Raw genomic sequence first — 16,278 nt, 5'->3', positions numbered from 1 at the left:
GTATTGATGGACAAAATATAATATATGATTCAGATATTTAGGCCAGCAGAGAAGGCCTTGAAGGCCCTGATGGCTATCTCTCTCTATCAATATTCAAATATATTATATATTTGTATATTGATAGAGAGATAGAGATAGAGATAGAGATAGAGATAGAGATAGAGATCGAGATAAATTGCGTGCATTTACAAGTATACTTAATTAAAAGTGCCGTCACGTTACTCGAAACAGCTGCTCGATGTGTGCACATGAACAACCTGAATTTCACTTACAAGAAAAAGTCTTGCTTTTTTCGCTGCCCCGCCATTGCAGATTCGACGTCATGACGTCAAAGTCGTCCGCCCCTCTGACCGCTTCCTCGTGAGCGTCCACTCTGTTGAATCCAGCCCTACCGACTGCTTCTCTGGCAAGAACCCTGTGCAACAGGCTAAAGACTCAAGAAGCCGGGAAACGTCGACATTTGGGTGCGTAGTAGCGCTTTTCTGCACCCGTGCTCCGACATTCGCTCTGGTAATTGCATTGTTCGTTTTCAGGAGTGGTTTTCTCCGTGGTAACTGTACGGCAGGCGCCTCGAGATGCTCGAAAATGCTCTTTTACACTCCAGTCGTGTCGCGTTAACGTTCGTTGAAGTAGCATATTGCTCCTGTTTGCGTTTCCCGTGGCTACCACAAAGTCAGACATAATTGTCCCCAGTAATGTCATAGCCCGCCACCAGCAGACACGGCTGTTGTGCTAAACATTAATGTTAATTATTCTTGGTGGTCGGCAGCTGTTCAACTTTCTCTGAGCAGCAATTAACGCAGAGCAGAAAATACATGTGTTTTGCGGGAAACACTTTTATCGAGGTGTGAATGCTGTCAAATAGTCGCTGTGTTGCACGCCTGCTGTGGGATTGACTGCAACTCCACACCAGCGTGATGAAGCGAGGCATCCTAATCACGGGATCCAGTCACTTCATATTTGGCCTACCGAGGTCTGGATTTCACTTTGGTTGTTCACAGCTCATGCGGTCTGTTAAATGTTGTAGGCCTGTGTGTTGAAGGATTGACTATCTCTTGTGTTTTTATTTGTGTAATATCATCCAAGAAAATTCTCATTACCTCAAAATATCCATATAAATATGTTGTGTTTATTAACAGACGTGTATAAGCCGCACCCTTAAAATTGTTGATTTTACAATTTCTCCCGTATAAAACACCCCCTGATGTACAATTTTCACCTCCATATTCATGGTTTTAATAGGGAGTACAAAAATGTTACACAAGTGAGTTTTTTCATGTTTTATGATACGTTTTTTCTTGAATTTCATTCATAGACGTCAAAATAAATTTTGTTTAGCGTTTTATCTGTATATCTTTTCTCCATTTTGAAATAAATGACCGTATCAGCCGCATTGTCCTGCGTCAAGGCGTCATGAAGTCTTACTGTAATGAGGTTATGGTGTTATGGCGTTGTCACCTTGCAGTTTCGTGCATGTTGTCTTTTTATGCGCATATGAGCAGTACCCTCGGTTCAGTCATCATTTTTTCGTCCGGCAAATGCGGCTTATATGCGAGTAAATATGGTACACCCACCGTATGACTGAAACGTGCTAAGGAATGAGGGTGATCTTGTAGAATTCAAGTCTAAATTTCCATATAATAATAATAATAATAATAATAATAATAATCGGACATAGGCCCTGCGTGTGACGAAATTGATGGTGCTTCTCCATAAGCTACGTTTACTCGGCAAAAGACCTAAATAAGTGTAAGTTACGGACTTGTAATTTGGCATTCTGCTGTTGTGGATACAGGTCGCTTACCTCTCGCTTACCTCTCACTGTCTTTCACTTACCTTACTTCAGGGATATAATACAAGTCTTTTAAATTCACGAGTAAATATTGAACCTTGTGACAATATCTCAATAGGACAATTGTTATGCACTTGTTTGTGCCCTCGGTGGGATCTGTAATCTTAATGAAAATATGCCTGTCATGGTTTAAATTGTCAAATACTGAAAAAAATGACTTTGTGCGTAATCTTTAGCTTGGGAGATTTACTTGTGCTTATTTGTAAACACACACACACACACACACACACTAAAAGCTGTCTGTCCCAATGAAACTAGTCTTGAGCCTTGTTGTCATTCATGCACAGCAATGTTTTATGACATGAAATCTTTCCCATGTGTGCGGTCTCTGCGTTTGTGCCTCAGTGGATGATTGTAATCAAAGTGCTGAATTATTGAGAGAGTGCAAACGTGACATCATGGATCAGCTTGCTGTCTGCGAGTCTAACTGCAAGTGCCATTTGCTCTTGAAGAGGCACCTGGTTAAAGGTCACAGTAGTTCAGACCTAAGATTACCCTGCTTTCTATGACACATCTGGTTTGTTTTTAGCCCATATACTAGCTGGACATTACTGGTCCTTGGATGGCCAACTTTTTTATCTCAACTGACAGTTTCTGTGTGAAGGGTGAGGCTTGCTTATTTGCAGAGCATGGAAGGGGATGCAAGTACTCGTTTGTTGAGAGCATTTTTTTACAGATTGCAAGAATAATGACAGATGTAAACATTTTGAAACGGAACATAAAAAATGCCTTCCCCTTTTTCAAGGTGCATACGCTGCCTTTTCCAATAACAACACATTTCTACAAATCCATTTTGGTTGTAATGTCCTAGGTACTTTGTACAGTACCAGCTTTAATGTGTTTAGAAAATAAATAGACAAATTATAACATGACTGGTCATGTTTAGGATTACTGAAATTATTTAATTGTGTTGGATTTTACCCGCAAGCAAGGGTTGCCAACTCCTAGAGAAAAAAAAACTAGGGACACCTTGTTGATAGAGACAGCCAGCCCAATAACCGTCACCCTTTTTTTCTTTTTTTTTTTTAAATTATGTGACCTGAACCTGAATTATTTAGGTGCATATTTGAGTGATTAGGCATGTGGAAAACCCAACAATAATCAGCAATGTATGTTGATTAAAAATTAATTAACACAGGCACCTGCATTGTTCCGTCTAATTTTTCATATGTCTGGGCGTGCAGACAACTTCCCTGAGCACACTGAGGACCAGTGTGACCAACATCATAAATACTCACTATGGGAAAACACCTGCCATAAGCAGGTGCATATCTACTACCCAGAAAATATCTAGTCTTAATAAAATGTAATAATTAATATATATGAATAAAACATCTTAAATGTCACTAGAATATGCACAAATCTGTCTTAAATTTGTCATGTGTGTCTTTCTCACTTCTCATTCAAATGACTTTTCTGCTGAAGGTGTTACTTGAGATAGTCTAGCTTCCATTTATATGCAATATTTTTCCATCGGAAAACTCGCTTACAACTTTAGCTCGCTGCGTGTTTTGCAGAGGGGGGCTTTCTTACCCAATTTCACTGCTTGTTCTTCTATTTGCACATAAACCGACAGCCATTCCATCTTAAAAGAACTGCATTTCTTTTTTACTTTGGCTTGTTTAGTGGCTCTGCCAGAGCCCAGCCATTTCGCCATGATAAAGGCTTGGCAGCAGCTCCATAAAACTGTTAGCTATATGCTAACCTGCAAAATACAGGCACCTATGCATAATGCGTAACTAATGCGGCCGATCAATGTCGTTAATGTTACACAGTGCTGGCAATCAGACTGCCTCTTGGTATACTTAATTTGCCATGTTTTGACTAGGAAAAAGAAATGTACAGACGCTCCCCTACTTACGAACGCAATTGGTTCCGAGCGATTGTTCATAAGTTGAATTTGTTTGTAAGTTGATTCAGTGCTATATTTTGTATTATAATTTATGTTTAAGGTCGATATAAGTATATTGAAGGTTTATATAAGTGCATTTGTATGTTTAAGGCTTGTATAAGTAACACGCATTGGTTTGTACTGAAAAAAAAAAATTTAATAAAATGGAGAGAATATGTACAGTACTGTAGAGAGAGAGAGAGAGAGATTTATGTATTAGAAACTGGCCAAAAGAAGCGACCTAATGACGATTGCACAGTTTTCTTCTTTTTTTCATCATAAATGATGCGGTAGCACTGTATGGCATCATTCAATTGATTTGCAAACTTTGTGCAACGTTCAATATTTGGGTCCTGCTGCTCGATCTTTCTGTTTATAAATGGTACTGACGGTCGAACGATTCAATGCCCGTGAAACGCTCACCACTCTCACGCGCATCAAGCTTCGTTATTATTGCCACTCGTTTCAAATGAAATGGCTTGCCTCTTCCTTGCAACTCCCTCAATAGAAGCCTTTAGCTTTTTACCAACCATATTCAATATTGGATGCATGAGATATTTAATGATACAAATGAAAAAGGTTCTTTGCACACTGAAGATACATTCACGCACTTCCGCATTGCAACGAAGAAGGTAGATGCTGGGTGAGCTGAGCTCTCACAGCGCCAGGCGTCGGTATTAGCGGCGGAAAGAAGTACTACTCCGAAAAAGGCGTCAAATACAAAATTGGACTTGCGAACATTTTTGGACTTAAACGCAATTTGCAGACATGTTCGTATGTACCGTTGTTCGTAAGTTGAATGTTCGTAAGTAGGGGAGCGTCTGTACATATCGAACTGCTAATGAAACTGGCTATGCCATACAATACTGACATACAGACAAAAAAAGATGCAGGTTAAGGTTGAAAGTTGATCTGGGCAATAAAACGACAATGATAATTATCATGATATTAAAAACTTGTGATAAAAAAATGATAATTTTAAATGGTAATTACACCACCCATATGTGAGGTAAATTTATTTATTTATTTTTGTGAGGCTGAAAATAGTCTGCTTGCCAATGGTGATGTCTTCAGTTGATTATTTATTTATTTCATATTGCACAGCAACTTTTAGTTTTAAGGCAAATTTATAAAAATAAAGACGCCTGTCAAAATTTCTGCAGGTTTTATTCTTTACTTTTCATAGTGTAAGGAAGGAGTTGTCTTATCTTTATCGCACAACAAAAGAACCAAAATACTTTTTTTAACATCTTATTCCATATTCTCTTTTCTTATAAAGTAAGGTAAGATAGTTAATTTCATCTATAATCCTTATAAAGCGTGATTTATGGGTTTGTGAGTGTGTGTGTGTGTGTGTTAAGATTCACTCGCTACATTTGTCCAAACCGTGCAACGTAGAGAGTTGAATTTTTTTATGGTGGCCAGAAACGGCTGTTGGATCCTAATAGATGAGTGATTGAATTTCTTCACCTTCTCTAAGTGTGTAAACTCAACTTTTATTTGTTACAGCTGAAAGCAGAGTTGATGTATAAATAGTTGTTTTTACATGATGTGCCCTATACGCGCCACATGGCTGATTGGTCCGCCAGCAAGTTTCTAGGTGCTCCCCAGAACACTTTTTTTTCAGTCGTGACGGGAGTTATAAAACATCCACCCATCGGTAAATCATGCTTTATCTATCCTCTCATCCTTATAAAGCGGGATGTACGGATGGATGTGTGTGCGCACCTGGAAACTCGCTGGCGGAAATTCTTCCCAAAATGACGTTTGTAAATGACGTGGAAAGGCGTCTTGGGTCAGCGTGTTCAGCACCATCGTGTCTCGCCGAGTCTTTCCATCACGACAGGAAAAAAAAGTGTTTCGGGGTTCAGGAATAGATAAAGCGTGATTTGTGGATGTTTTATGTTAACATTCTCACGCTACTTTTGTCCAAACCCTCCATCGTAGAGAGTTGCCATTATGGTCGCTAGAAACGGCTGTCGAATCCTAATAGACAAGTGATTGAATTTCTTTACCTTCTCTAAGTGTGTAAACTCAAGCTTTGAGCATTTGCAAGTATTATTCATGAGTATGCCTGACCAGAAATATGTTGCTGCTCTCTCGTGGTGGTTTTAAGCATTACAATCTGTGACTCCAAACCCGTACTTCAGTGCATACTGCAATGCTTCCGTTTACCGTATTTACTCACATAAAAGCCGCACCCTGAAAATTGCCTTGACATTTTTGAATTTTACAATTTCTCGCGTATAAGCCGCACCCTGATTCCCAATTTTCACCTCCATATTCATGGTTTTAATAGGGAGTGCAAATGTGTTACTTTGGAGGGAACATCTTAAGAAAAATCATCACAAGTGGTATTTCTGAGATACTGTATGAATCAAAAGCACATTAGGGTCAATATCATAAGGAAGTTAATATGCCTGTCTTTGTTAATGCAAAATATCAAATTATTCCATTTGAAAAAAGAAATTAAAAGAAAGTATCTTGATGAGAACCTGACGCTTTCTAATTACAGAAATTACAATTTTCTTACCAGAGGTTTAAGATGATGTGGCAGCCAAATTGCTTCCAATGTCAAAATCTCTCCATTCTTTCAATGGTTCATATTACTCCAATAGTTGTCACTTTCGAACAAGAAATACAACGAAAAAAAATCAATATTAGCGAGTTAGCTTAGCGTTGCGATGTTCTTTGATAGCTCTCATCTACCCATATACTCCGGTCAGAGAGTGAGATGAAGGCACACAGATGATTCTTCAGCTTCTTTTATATCAATTCCAAGTAATTGACAACGGAGAGCAATTCTTCTTTGACAACACATTACAGTCAACTTTTATGAACACTGAATCAAACACAGCTGGAAACATTCGCGGTGCTCTACTAAAGACGACAACTCAAACTACAACTATAGGACCCCAAGTGGTCCACCTAAATGCCTGAACAAAAAGAAGCATATAACCTGCCTTTCAATGAAAACGGAAAACATAGGACATTTATAACAATCAAAGTGGAATTTTTTATTTATTTTTTTCAAAATCAAGGCTACTCGCGTCTTTCCAGTCCGAGCACGTTTAACTAGGTTTATACTTCAGCGCCCTAGGTAATATGGCTGCCTGGGACCCAGGTACGTTTTTTTGCAAGATACGTACGTTTTTTTTTTGAATTTCATTCATGTACGTCAAAATAAATTTTGTTTAGCGTTTTATCTGTTTACCTTTTCTCTATTTTGAAATAAATGAAAGTATTGGGTGAATTCGCTTACGTCGTGACGTCACGCGCTGACGCAATGGCCATTTTTGTCGTGACGTCATCGTGTCACGGCCCTGTCAATTTGCAGTTTATTTGCATGTCGTGTTTTTATGCACATATAAGCCGTACCATTGCATGTCGTGTTTTTGCGCATATAAGCTACCATTGCATGTCGTGTTTTTATGCGCATATAAGCCGTACCATCGATTAATTTTTTTTTGTCCGATAAAGGAGGCTTATATGAGTAAATACGGTAGTCATTCCGCTTGAAGTTAGTTGCATGAATTCGGCAACAGCGTGTGAGTATTCATTTTCATTATATTTTCACTTTCGTTTACAATGTTTTACCAAAAATAACACCCAAACATTACTTAAATAGGTAAAATTCGTTAGCCTTTCTTTTGAAATTGACTGTCACTTTTCCGTTACTTTTTACTAAAAGGCATACTCCTGCTTCTGTATGTATTATACATTCCTTTTTTGCACATGTTACACCCTGCATTTACGCTTGAAACACAGGGAGAAATAATCAGAACAGTGATTCGTTGTTGCTTCTTCAATCCAAATTTACTGTTATCTTAACACAAAAACCCATAATATACAATTACACCTATATATATATATAGCAACACGTTAGAACCCAAAACATAATGTACAATTACACCCGTTCAATATACGGTCATAACTTGTTTTATCTTTTCTTTTTACAACTTCGAGAAGTCCTTTTCAACTATTCAGGCCAAACAATGAAATATCAATAATATAACTTCCTTGCTATGACCGTCATAGACACTCTACAGCAGTGGTCACCAAATTACGGCCCGTCAGCACATTTGGCCCGGCCCTCTGAACAATACCAGAGACGCTATCGGATTTTTTTCCTATTTGGCCTCCAGAAAAAAATCCTAGGGCCCGGCCGTTCTTTGACGGGGAGATCTTCTTGGATCAAAAGCGGCGATTTTTCGGGCCACGTGTGCGACGTCTGGGCCTCCTGGCGTTTCTCTGTACGGGAGTGTGGCGGAATGGCATCAGAGCCTTCAGAAAGGGCTTCAAGGGGAACATCTTGGGAGAGGGTTTTGTGCTAGGTGGCGTCTTTGTTGTCGGACGTGATCAACAGGGAATTTTGCTGGAACACCGAGAGGTGGAGTTTGGAGATCACGTCAACATTGAAGATGTGATGCAAGCTGTCAGGAAAATAGGGCAGGAGCTTCAGACCATGAAAAATGTTACAGAGTAACCTCAAAGAGCCAAAGAGAACGGAATAATGGCGAAAAAGTTAGGTAACAGAAAAATTGATTAAGAATGCAGGGTATTTAACCTGCAGTGGACAAACGATTATTTTTTTGTTCAATCCTAAGAAAAGGCTGTTTGTCTCATCTGTCAAGAGACTGGCGGTATTCAAAGAATACAATCTTCGCCAACACTATGAATCCCGTCACAAAGACAAGTACGATAGCTTTCAAGGGCAAATACAAGCAGACAAACTCTCAAAGCTAAAAAGTGGACTACTATCTCAGCAGAATACATTTGTACGCCAAGCTCAGCTGAACCAGGCATCCGTTCGGGCCAGCTTTCGGGTTGCTAAACTGATAGCCAGCAGCGGTAAGCCTTTCACTGACGTTTGTTAAGAAATGTATGGATGCTGTCGCGGAGGAGGTGTGTCCCGAGAAGAAAGATGCATTTAATGCCGTAAGTCTGTCGGCGAGTACAATCACCAGACGCGTTGAAGAAATCTGGAGTAATGTATATGCCCAGCTGCAGCAGAAGACGAAAGAATTTGGCTTTTTTTCATTAGCACTGGATGAAAGCACGGACGTGCAAGACACAGCGCAACTGCCCATTTTTATTCGTGGAGTTAGCGCAAACTTTGAGATATGCGAGGATCTGGCAGCCCTTCAAAGTCTCAAAGGGACTACAACGAGAGAGGATATTTTTGACAGTGTGTCAAACCATGGAGAAGTTGGACCTGGACTGGTCAAAGATAGCTAGCATCACGACTGACGGGGCTCCTAGCATGGTGGGCGAAACTCGTGGTCTAATAGGACGCATGAACCGGGAGTTGGAAAAAAGGGGTCTCACCGCCCCGCTACAAGTCCACTGCCTAATTCACCAGCAAGCACTGTGCTGTTACAAACTGACACCGGCCCCCCATCAGAGAAGGGAAAAGTTATGTGCCCCTCACAGGAAAAAGTTTGGGGACCCCTGCTCTACAGGATAATGGCGGCTGAAGGTAGCGTGCTGAATGTTATATCCATGTGCATGACCCGAGACTTGCACATTCACGCTCGCAATTCAAAAGTAAATAAACATTACTAAACATTATCTTCTTTCTCACACGCTAAACAGTGTATATTGCAAACCACAAACTCAACCAAGCCTCTACAACAACAGCATACTTTGAATCACAGGGAGAAATAATCAGAACAGTGATTCGTTGTTGCTTCTTCAATCCAACTTTACTGTTATGAGGGAAATCTCCCGTGTTTCAAGCTATGTGCAACAAGGCATCAATAATCGAACACCGACATACACTTTAACACGTCACACTTTCCATGTGGATCAAGGCATCAACAATCGAACATCGACACATCCAATCCAAACCAGCCGAAAATCCTCAGCACGCGACCGTCACCGTTTTCATCAATGATGCCAAAAGAGAGGAGTTCTCATTTCGTATCGAGTTGGGAAAGGCGTAAACTATTGAAGCGCACCAAGATGGCAACACAACCTTCTCTATTCCAAAGTGGTGGCGAGTCTTCCACCTCGGCGGTAGCTCATGATTGTGCATCTATATCATAGTTACATTGCCCCGACCATCCTCAGATGCCTATCACTGAGAGTGTGAACTTAGCAGGGGCAATATCAGCTGTGGGGCCCGCAACTGAAATTTTCCTTTCTCATCTAACCCATTTTTCAGAAGAGATTTTTTTTCAATAGTGCAACAATAGTCTTTTGGTTCTGCTTGTATTTGAATAAGGAGGAAAGTAATTTATTTATTTATTCACAAAAGTTTCAAATTTGAAACAAAAAAGATGTGATAGTTCTCATGACAATTATTAATATTTTTTATCGTGATAACATTTTTGTCATATCGCCCAGTTCTAGTTGAGACATTCTCTTACTCTTAAATTTAATCATTTTTTGGGTGATTTTTTTTATACTCTTTTTAAACAGGAGGAGTGGTGATGAGGAGTTCAGCCAACACTTTTGGAGAGATGAAGAACATACCAGAATACTACACAGGGAAAAATGTGCTGATCACTGGAGCAACAGGCTTCATGGGAAAGGTAGAATAGTAATTGACTTGGCTGAGGGCCAACAGATCTGACTGAACCAATGGGTTGAACAAGCATAAGCAGATTTCAGTGTGAGACTGTGTAATAATTTGTGATATGTAATGATTTATTTATTAAAATACCATTTTTTATTAATAATCATCTAGCATTATTTCAAGTACAATCCAGAACAGAATTGCAGGTTATTAAGGTTACCATGATTAACCGGCTAATAGACGATCATATAACTTGATTATATATTGACTTAATTCTTTTGATTGTTGATTAATAGTTTAAAGATATCAACCTAAAAATTGTCCAAATTGTCTTTTTGAACCTTTTAATGGGAAATATAATATATACATATGTATGAATTTTGTGCACAGTGGTATCTCTACTTACAAATGTCTCTTCATATGAAATATTCAGATTATGAAAAGCTTGAAAGAGAAACCTTTTGTTTCAAGATAAGAAAGACAGTCCAAGTTACAAAACATGAAATGAAATCAAACATCCCCCGAAATGTAAAAACAGTTCCCGTACCCGTTTTTATTTATTTATTTTTTAATTGTCATGTTATAAAGTTGCTTTCCCATCGGCATCTCCCAGCACCTTACTGGATTCCCATTCGGTAGAAGGAATCTGCGTGTTCTTGATGGCGGAAGTCAGATTAGAGGGCTGTAGGCGAATGTGAGAGCTGGCGGAGTGGGTTAGTGGCCACCATGTGCGACAGGGGAGAACGGCGCCAGCCCAAGTCCAAAACGGCGCGCTCCAGGCGGACGTTAGAGCTTAACCGAAATGGCGTAGCGGCTACCGGCGAAGTATGAGGGTGACAATACAGGAATTGCATATATATTTTATTCTTAGATTCATATTTTGTTTGATGTTTCTCATATATTTGATATCAGGCTTTTTCATCAATACTTTTTGTAACCTGAATATTTCATATGTAAAAGGACTCGTAAGTATACAATAGTACATCTAATTGCGAAATATTCTGGTTACGAAAGCCTTGATTGGAAATGTTCTGTTCCAAGATATGAAAACAGAATGCTGGGTTAAATGAAATCAAGCATCCCCTCCCCAAATGTAAATACTCTTCTTGTATTCCTTTTTTTATTGCCGTGGTGGAGTTGCTTTCCCTTTGGCTATCTCCCAACACCTCGTTCGCCTCCCATTCGCTAGGCCTCCACGATGCGCCCACCGGGTCCGACAGGGTAGCACAGCACCAGCCCAACCCAAAAACGTCCATTAAAATTAATAAGACATGCAAAGACATTTTCAATTGGAGTGGATGGTCGCATGTGTAGTTGAGGGCAGAGAAGGAGACAAACGTTTAGAGGCGGAGTAAACATACATACACAAACAACTCGGCAACCTAAAATTATGTTACGTTTGGTGAAATATCAATCTAACAGCAATTGCCTTTGGTGAGCGGGCCGATAACAGCATGCTTCTTTTCATTCACACCATAGGTTTCTTGTGTCCGTAATGAGAAACAAAGAATAAAGCTGCATTAAGCTCACTAAGAGAAAGAAAAGTGTTAGAACGAGGGTCGAAAGAACACGAACCAGGAAGTCACCGTTGGCTGAGCGGCACTGCAATGGTCCCGGAAAAGATGCCCAGAGGGAGGCTTTTGTTGGGACGGTCACGCTGTTACTCTTTCGTTGGCCAATACCCCGCTAATAACCAATAAGAGAGTAACTTGTTGATGGCAATTTCAAAATAAAACACAGGAATAAACAAGAGCCTGTTGGAATTTTTTTATATTTTGTATTTGGTAATTTGGAATTTCATTCATATCTAGAGACAAAAATGTTCCTATTGGGATTTTGTAACCTGAATATTATGGATGGAGGGACATTTGTAAGTAGAGATATACCTGTATGAATTCAACTCCTTTCTGCTTTTACTACTACAGGTAATGCTGGAGAAGCTTCTCAGGTCATGCCCAGGAGTAAATGCTGTCTATGTGATGGTCAGATCAAAAGCGGGCCAGAGCCCAAAGGCCCGTATTTCTGACATGATTAACAGCAAGGTAAGTGGGGTTGAGATCCAATGTTACCATGTGATTGGAATGTGTGTTGTAGGGCTTGTAGTAGTAATAGTACAACCATAAACTGAAATCAATGATCGCGAAGTGCCAAATTCCAATCAAGTTGCAGTAGCAGCAGCAGAGTAAACAACCTGTAATTTTGACAAAGAATTCTCTAGCTTTGTTAACTTTTTATGCATTCTTATTGGAATTTGAAGCACACAACATGGTTACTGTCTGCCATAGCCTAGACCAAGAACACCAAACAAAAAAAACAAAAAACAAAAGCAATATTGCCGTATTCTCGCTTATACGCAGTATTCATAGCTAAAAAAATTATGATTGAATCAAGGGTTGACATGCACGAAATTGCAAGGTGACAAAGACGAAACGCCATAACGCAAGACAATGCGGCCAATACGGTCATTTATTTCAAAATAGAGAAATGATAAACAGATCATTCAAGAAAAAAAATGTATCTTGTATAAAACTTGAAAAAACTCACTTGAAATAATAATAATATTATTATTACAAGTGAGTTATAATAATAATAATCGGACACTCAATGAGAGAATGTATGCAGAAGACGCTAATGAAAAAAAACTCTGCCACAGTGACGTTCCTATTGGTGCATTCGGGACTCTGCCCTCTCACCACCGGGTTTCCATATTTTAGCCCAGAGCCACATGCACCCTTCAAAAGAGCCACATGTGGCTCCCGAGCCATAGGTTCTCTACCCCTGTATTAGAGCGATCTATCAGTCTGTACTATTAGACAGACTGACAAACATCAGTAACTCTGTAAATGTCTGAAAATTCTTATGATTTTGGAGCATTCTTTACAGACATTTTACAGATAAAACAAGCAGTGAGCAGCTCCAGTTCAATAATTAATAGCTCATAACTCATGCAAACACCATATTGTCCCTAGAGTCGATCTTGAATAGTTTAGCCTTTTGGACCATGCAGCTTTAGCAGAAATGTTGTGATACAACAGTGTCCAAAACTTGCGGCTGGTGGCGTTACCCGAATTTCTGACCCAGTGGACTGCCTGAGGTTAATGTTTAAAAAATAAAATCCAAGAACTTTGTTGTTTCGATCTGTGGACCTTTCGCATTTGAGGCGAATGTGATAACCACTACGTTATAGAAACAAAAGATACAAAGACTGTTGCCCGACAAAACGAATGACTGTGTACCGTCACAAGTTCACGTTTAAACAATATACTCTACTATAGAACTGTTTCCATCCATTTTTAAAACGGGGAGGTTTCGCGTGTTAGACGAACATGATAAACAATACCCAAGGAATACAAGTGGTTCAACTACCTTTGGTTGTAGGCCTGGCCAAATGGCTGACCCAATGGACTGCCTCTGGGTAACGTTTAAACACACAAGAAATTAATTGTTTCCACCCAGTTTCGAAATGGGGACCTTTTGTGTATGAAGCAAACGTGATAACCACTACACTATGGAAACAAGACATTTTTGTAGCGTTGGTAGTGGGCACCACCAAATGCCGATCCAGTGGACTCCCATTAGATTACTTTTTAAACAATAAAACTAAACATTTTGCGTGTTTGGTGACTTTCAAAAACCACGACACTATGCTTCAAACTCTTCAGAAACGTTGGCAGTATGGCCAGCTCGATACCTTACTGTGTCCTGCTTGAAGATACAATATAAACACAACAACAGAGTTGTTTCCACCCAGTTTCAAACTGGGGACCTTTCACGTGTTAGACGAACGTGATAACCACTACAACATGGAAACAATAAATTCAAAGTCCTTTGGTAATATATCCGACGAAACGACTGACTCAGTGTACCGCCTCACGTTCACGTCTAAACAATATAACTCTTCAACAGAACTGTTTCCTTCCACTTTTTAAAAGGGGACGTTTTGCGTTAGACAAACATCATAACCATCATACACCATTACCGATGATTTTCTGTTGCGCCCTCCCAAAAGAAGAATTTAACGTTTCGCGCCCGCCCCACCTACCAAAAATAGTAGTTTCATATAAAATTCTAAATAACTTCCTGAGAAAATATGCACGACAGTGAGCATGCCACTGCTATCCACCAAGTAAATGTGCAATGTCACTTTATATTCTAGTTTGGCAACAAGTATATTTCTTAAATCAAAAGCTCCCAGGTATCGCTTTGCGCCCCCTAACTCTACAACAGAACTGTATCCACACACTTTTAAAAAGGGAACTTTTATTGTGTTAGACGAACATTATAACCGTGATATTAGGTAAAGAAGAAGTTCAACTAGCTTTGTTAGTAGGCCCCTCCAAATGGCTTACCTAGTGGCCTGCCTGAGGGTAATGTTTAAATAATAAAATTCAAGAACTTATTTGTTTCCACCCTGTTTCGAACTGGAAACCTTTAACGTGTTAGACGGACATGATAACCAATACACTATAGAAAGACACTATTAGAGCACCTTTGTTAATATGCCCGAAGAAACAAATGGCTCAGTGTACTGCCACACGTTCAGGTTTAAATAGTATAACTCTACAACAAAACTGTTTCCACCCAGTTTAAAAAAAGGGTCATTTCACATGTTAGACGAACATGATAAACAACACCCTAGGGAAACAAGAGGTTCAACTATATTTGGTCATAGGCCTGACCAAATGGCTGACTCACAGGAATTCCTCAGGGTTACATTTCAACCAGTGAAGTCAAACGTACGGCCCGTGGGCTAGAAGTGGCCCGCCAGGGGGTCCGATCCGGCCTGCGGGCACCCTGTAGCTCATTCATAACGTACCTCCAGAATTAAACGCTTTCATTTTTTTTCAACAAGGGGGCCGCAAAACAAAAGATTGTGAGTTGTTACACCTAGCGCCGTCAATAGCGGCAAGTTAACTTAACGCCGGCCTCACAGTTCAGGGGTGGAGGGTTCGATCCCAGGTTGGTCATCACCGGTTTCCTCTCACATTCCAAAGACATGCATGCTAGGCTGGTTGAATACTTTAAATTGCCCCTAGGTATGAGTGTGAGCGTGAATGGTTGTCTGTCTCCTTGTGCTGGCGACTGATTCAAGGTGTCCCCTGCCTGCATGTGTAGTTAGCTGGGATAGGCTCAAGCACCCCCCGTGACCCTTTGAGTATAAGTGGTTTTATCACCAATTGTGACAAACCTCTGAACATTAAACATGCACTTCAAACCCTGTCTGAATAGGAATTACCCAAGGCTTTAAATGTATTTCTCTTAGTTGTTTAATAGGTTACAAGATGAACAGCCTTGCTTTGCGGAGAAGATTATTGCAGTGAGCAGTGACCTTACAAAGCCAGAACTAGATCTGAGTATGGAGAATCAGAGGTTACTCGCCGACACAATCAACATTGTCTTCCACTGTGCCGCCACCATCCGCTTTAATGAGCCACTGAAGTGAGTTTTTTTTTTAAATTGCAAATTCATTCTGCATGGTATGAGCCAATGTTGTTTGCTGTACACAAAGAAACTTGACACCTGGCGTCCATACCTTTTTTTTCTCATTTTTTTTTTCTGACACAAACAGTTGATTGAGGCTGCTTGTTTTTTGTAACTCTCCCATCAGCCTTTTTTTTTCTCAGAAAACGTATAATATTTGCTGCACAGGATTTGTACTTTTATAATTTTCATCATTTGCACATGCCTCTACTAGCAATAGTAGAGGTATTAACTTCGGCATTTTACTCCCTGGAATTTGTTTATGCTGTGTTCTGTTTTCCATTTTACCTTTTTAAAAATTTTATTTTTAGAGATGCAATGCAGTTGAATGTCTTGGCTACCCAGAAGATGCTTGCACTGGCCCATAAAATGAAGGATCTGGACATCTTCATCCATGTATCCACAGCCTATGCAAACTGTGATCGAGAGCTTATTGAGGAAATGGTCTATCCGCCCCCAGTAGAGTATGTCAAACTCATTGATGCTCTGGAGTAAGTTCATTTTGACTTTTGTAATTGTGTTAACATATGACAT

General features: G+C 39.8%; 1 protein-coding gene and 1 long non-coding RNA gene across 5 annotated transcripts in view; one reads left to right on the top strand and one right to left on the bottom strand.

The window, feature by feature from the left end:
* The window catches only part of LOC144071040 (uncharacterized), a 47,258-nt gene extending 40,635 nt beyond the window's left edge, over nt 1–6,623 (bottom strand). For 2 of the 3 annotated variants that reach the window (XR_013299525.1, XR_013299526.1), the window contains exon 1: nt 273–861. This is a non-coding gene — a long non-coding RNA (uncharacterized LOC144071040). Of the gene's footprint in view, nt 1–272; nt 862–6,276; nt 6,368–6,452 lie in introns of those variants that run through there. The other variant, XR_013299527.1, reaches the window with a different exon arrangement.
* Nucleotides 79–16,278, top strand: part of far1 (fatty acyl CoA reductase 1) — a 36,283-nt gene continuing 20,083 nt past the window's right edge. Inside the window, exons 1-5 of one of the 2 annotated variants that reach the window (XM_077595734.1) lie at nt 79–510; nt 10,167–10,279; nt 12,189–12,305; nt 15,527–15,702; nt 16,056–16,235. In XM_077595734.1, the coding sequence (XP_077451860.1) occupies nt 10,178–10,279; nt 12,189–12,305; nt 15,527–15,702; nt 16,056–16,235 (575 nt within the window). In that variant the 5' untranslated portion in view covers nt 79–510; nt 10,167–10,177. The remainder of the gene's footprint in view (nt 511–10,166; nt 10,280–12,188; nt 12,306–15,526; nt 15,703–16,055; nt 16,236–16,278) is intronic. The other variant, XM_077595733.1, reaches the window with a different exon arrangement.

The sequence above is a fragment of the Stigmatopora argus genome, chromosome 3 (assembly GCF_051989625.1).
Source record: "Stigmatopora argus isolate UIUO_Sarg chromosome 3, RoL_Sarg_1.0, whole genome shotgun sequence".
In the NCBI taxonomy this organism is placed as follows: domain Eukaryota; kingdom Metazoa; phylum Chordata; class Actinopteri; order Syngnathiformes; family Syngnathidae; genus Stigmatopora; species Stigmatopora argus.
This window is presented reverse-complemented; position numbering and strand designations above follow the sequence as displayed.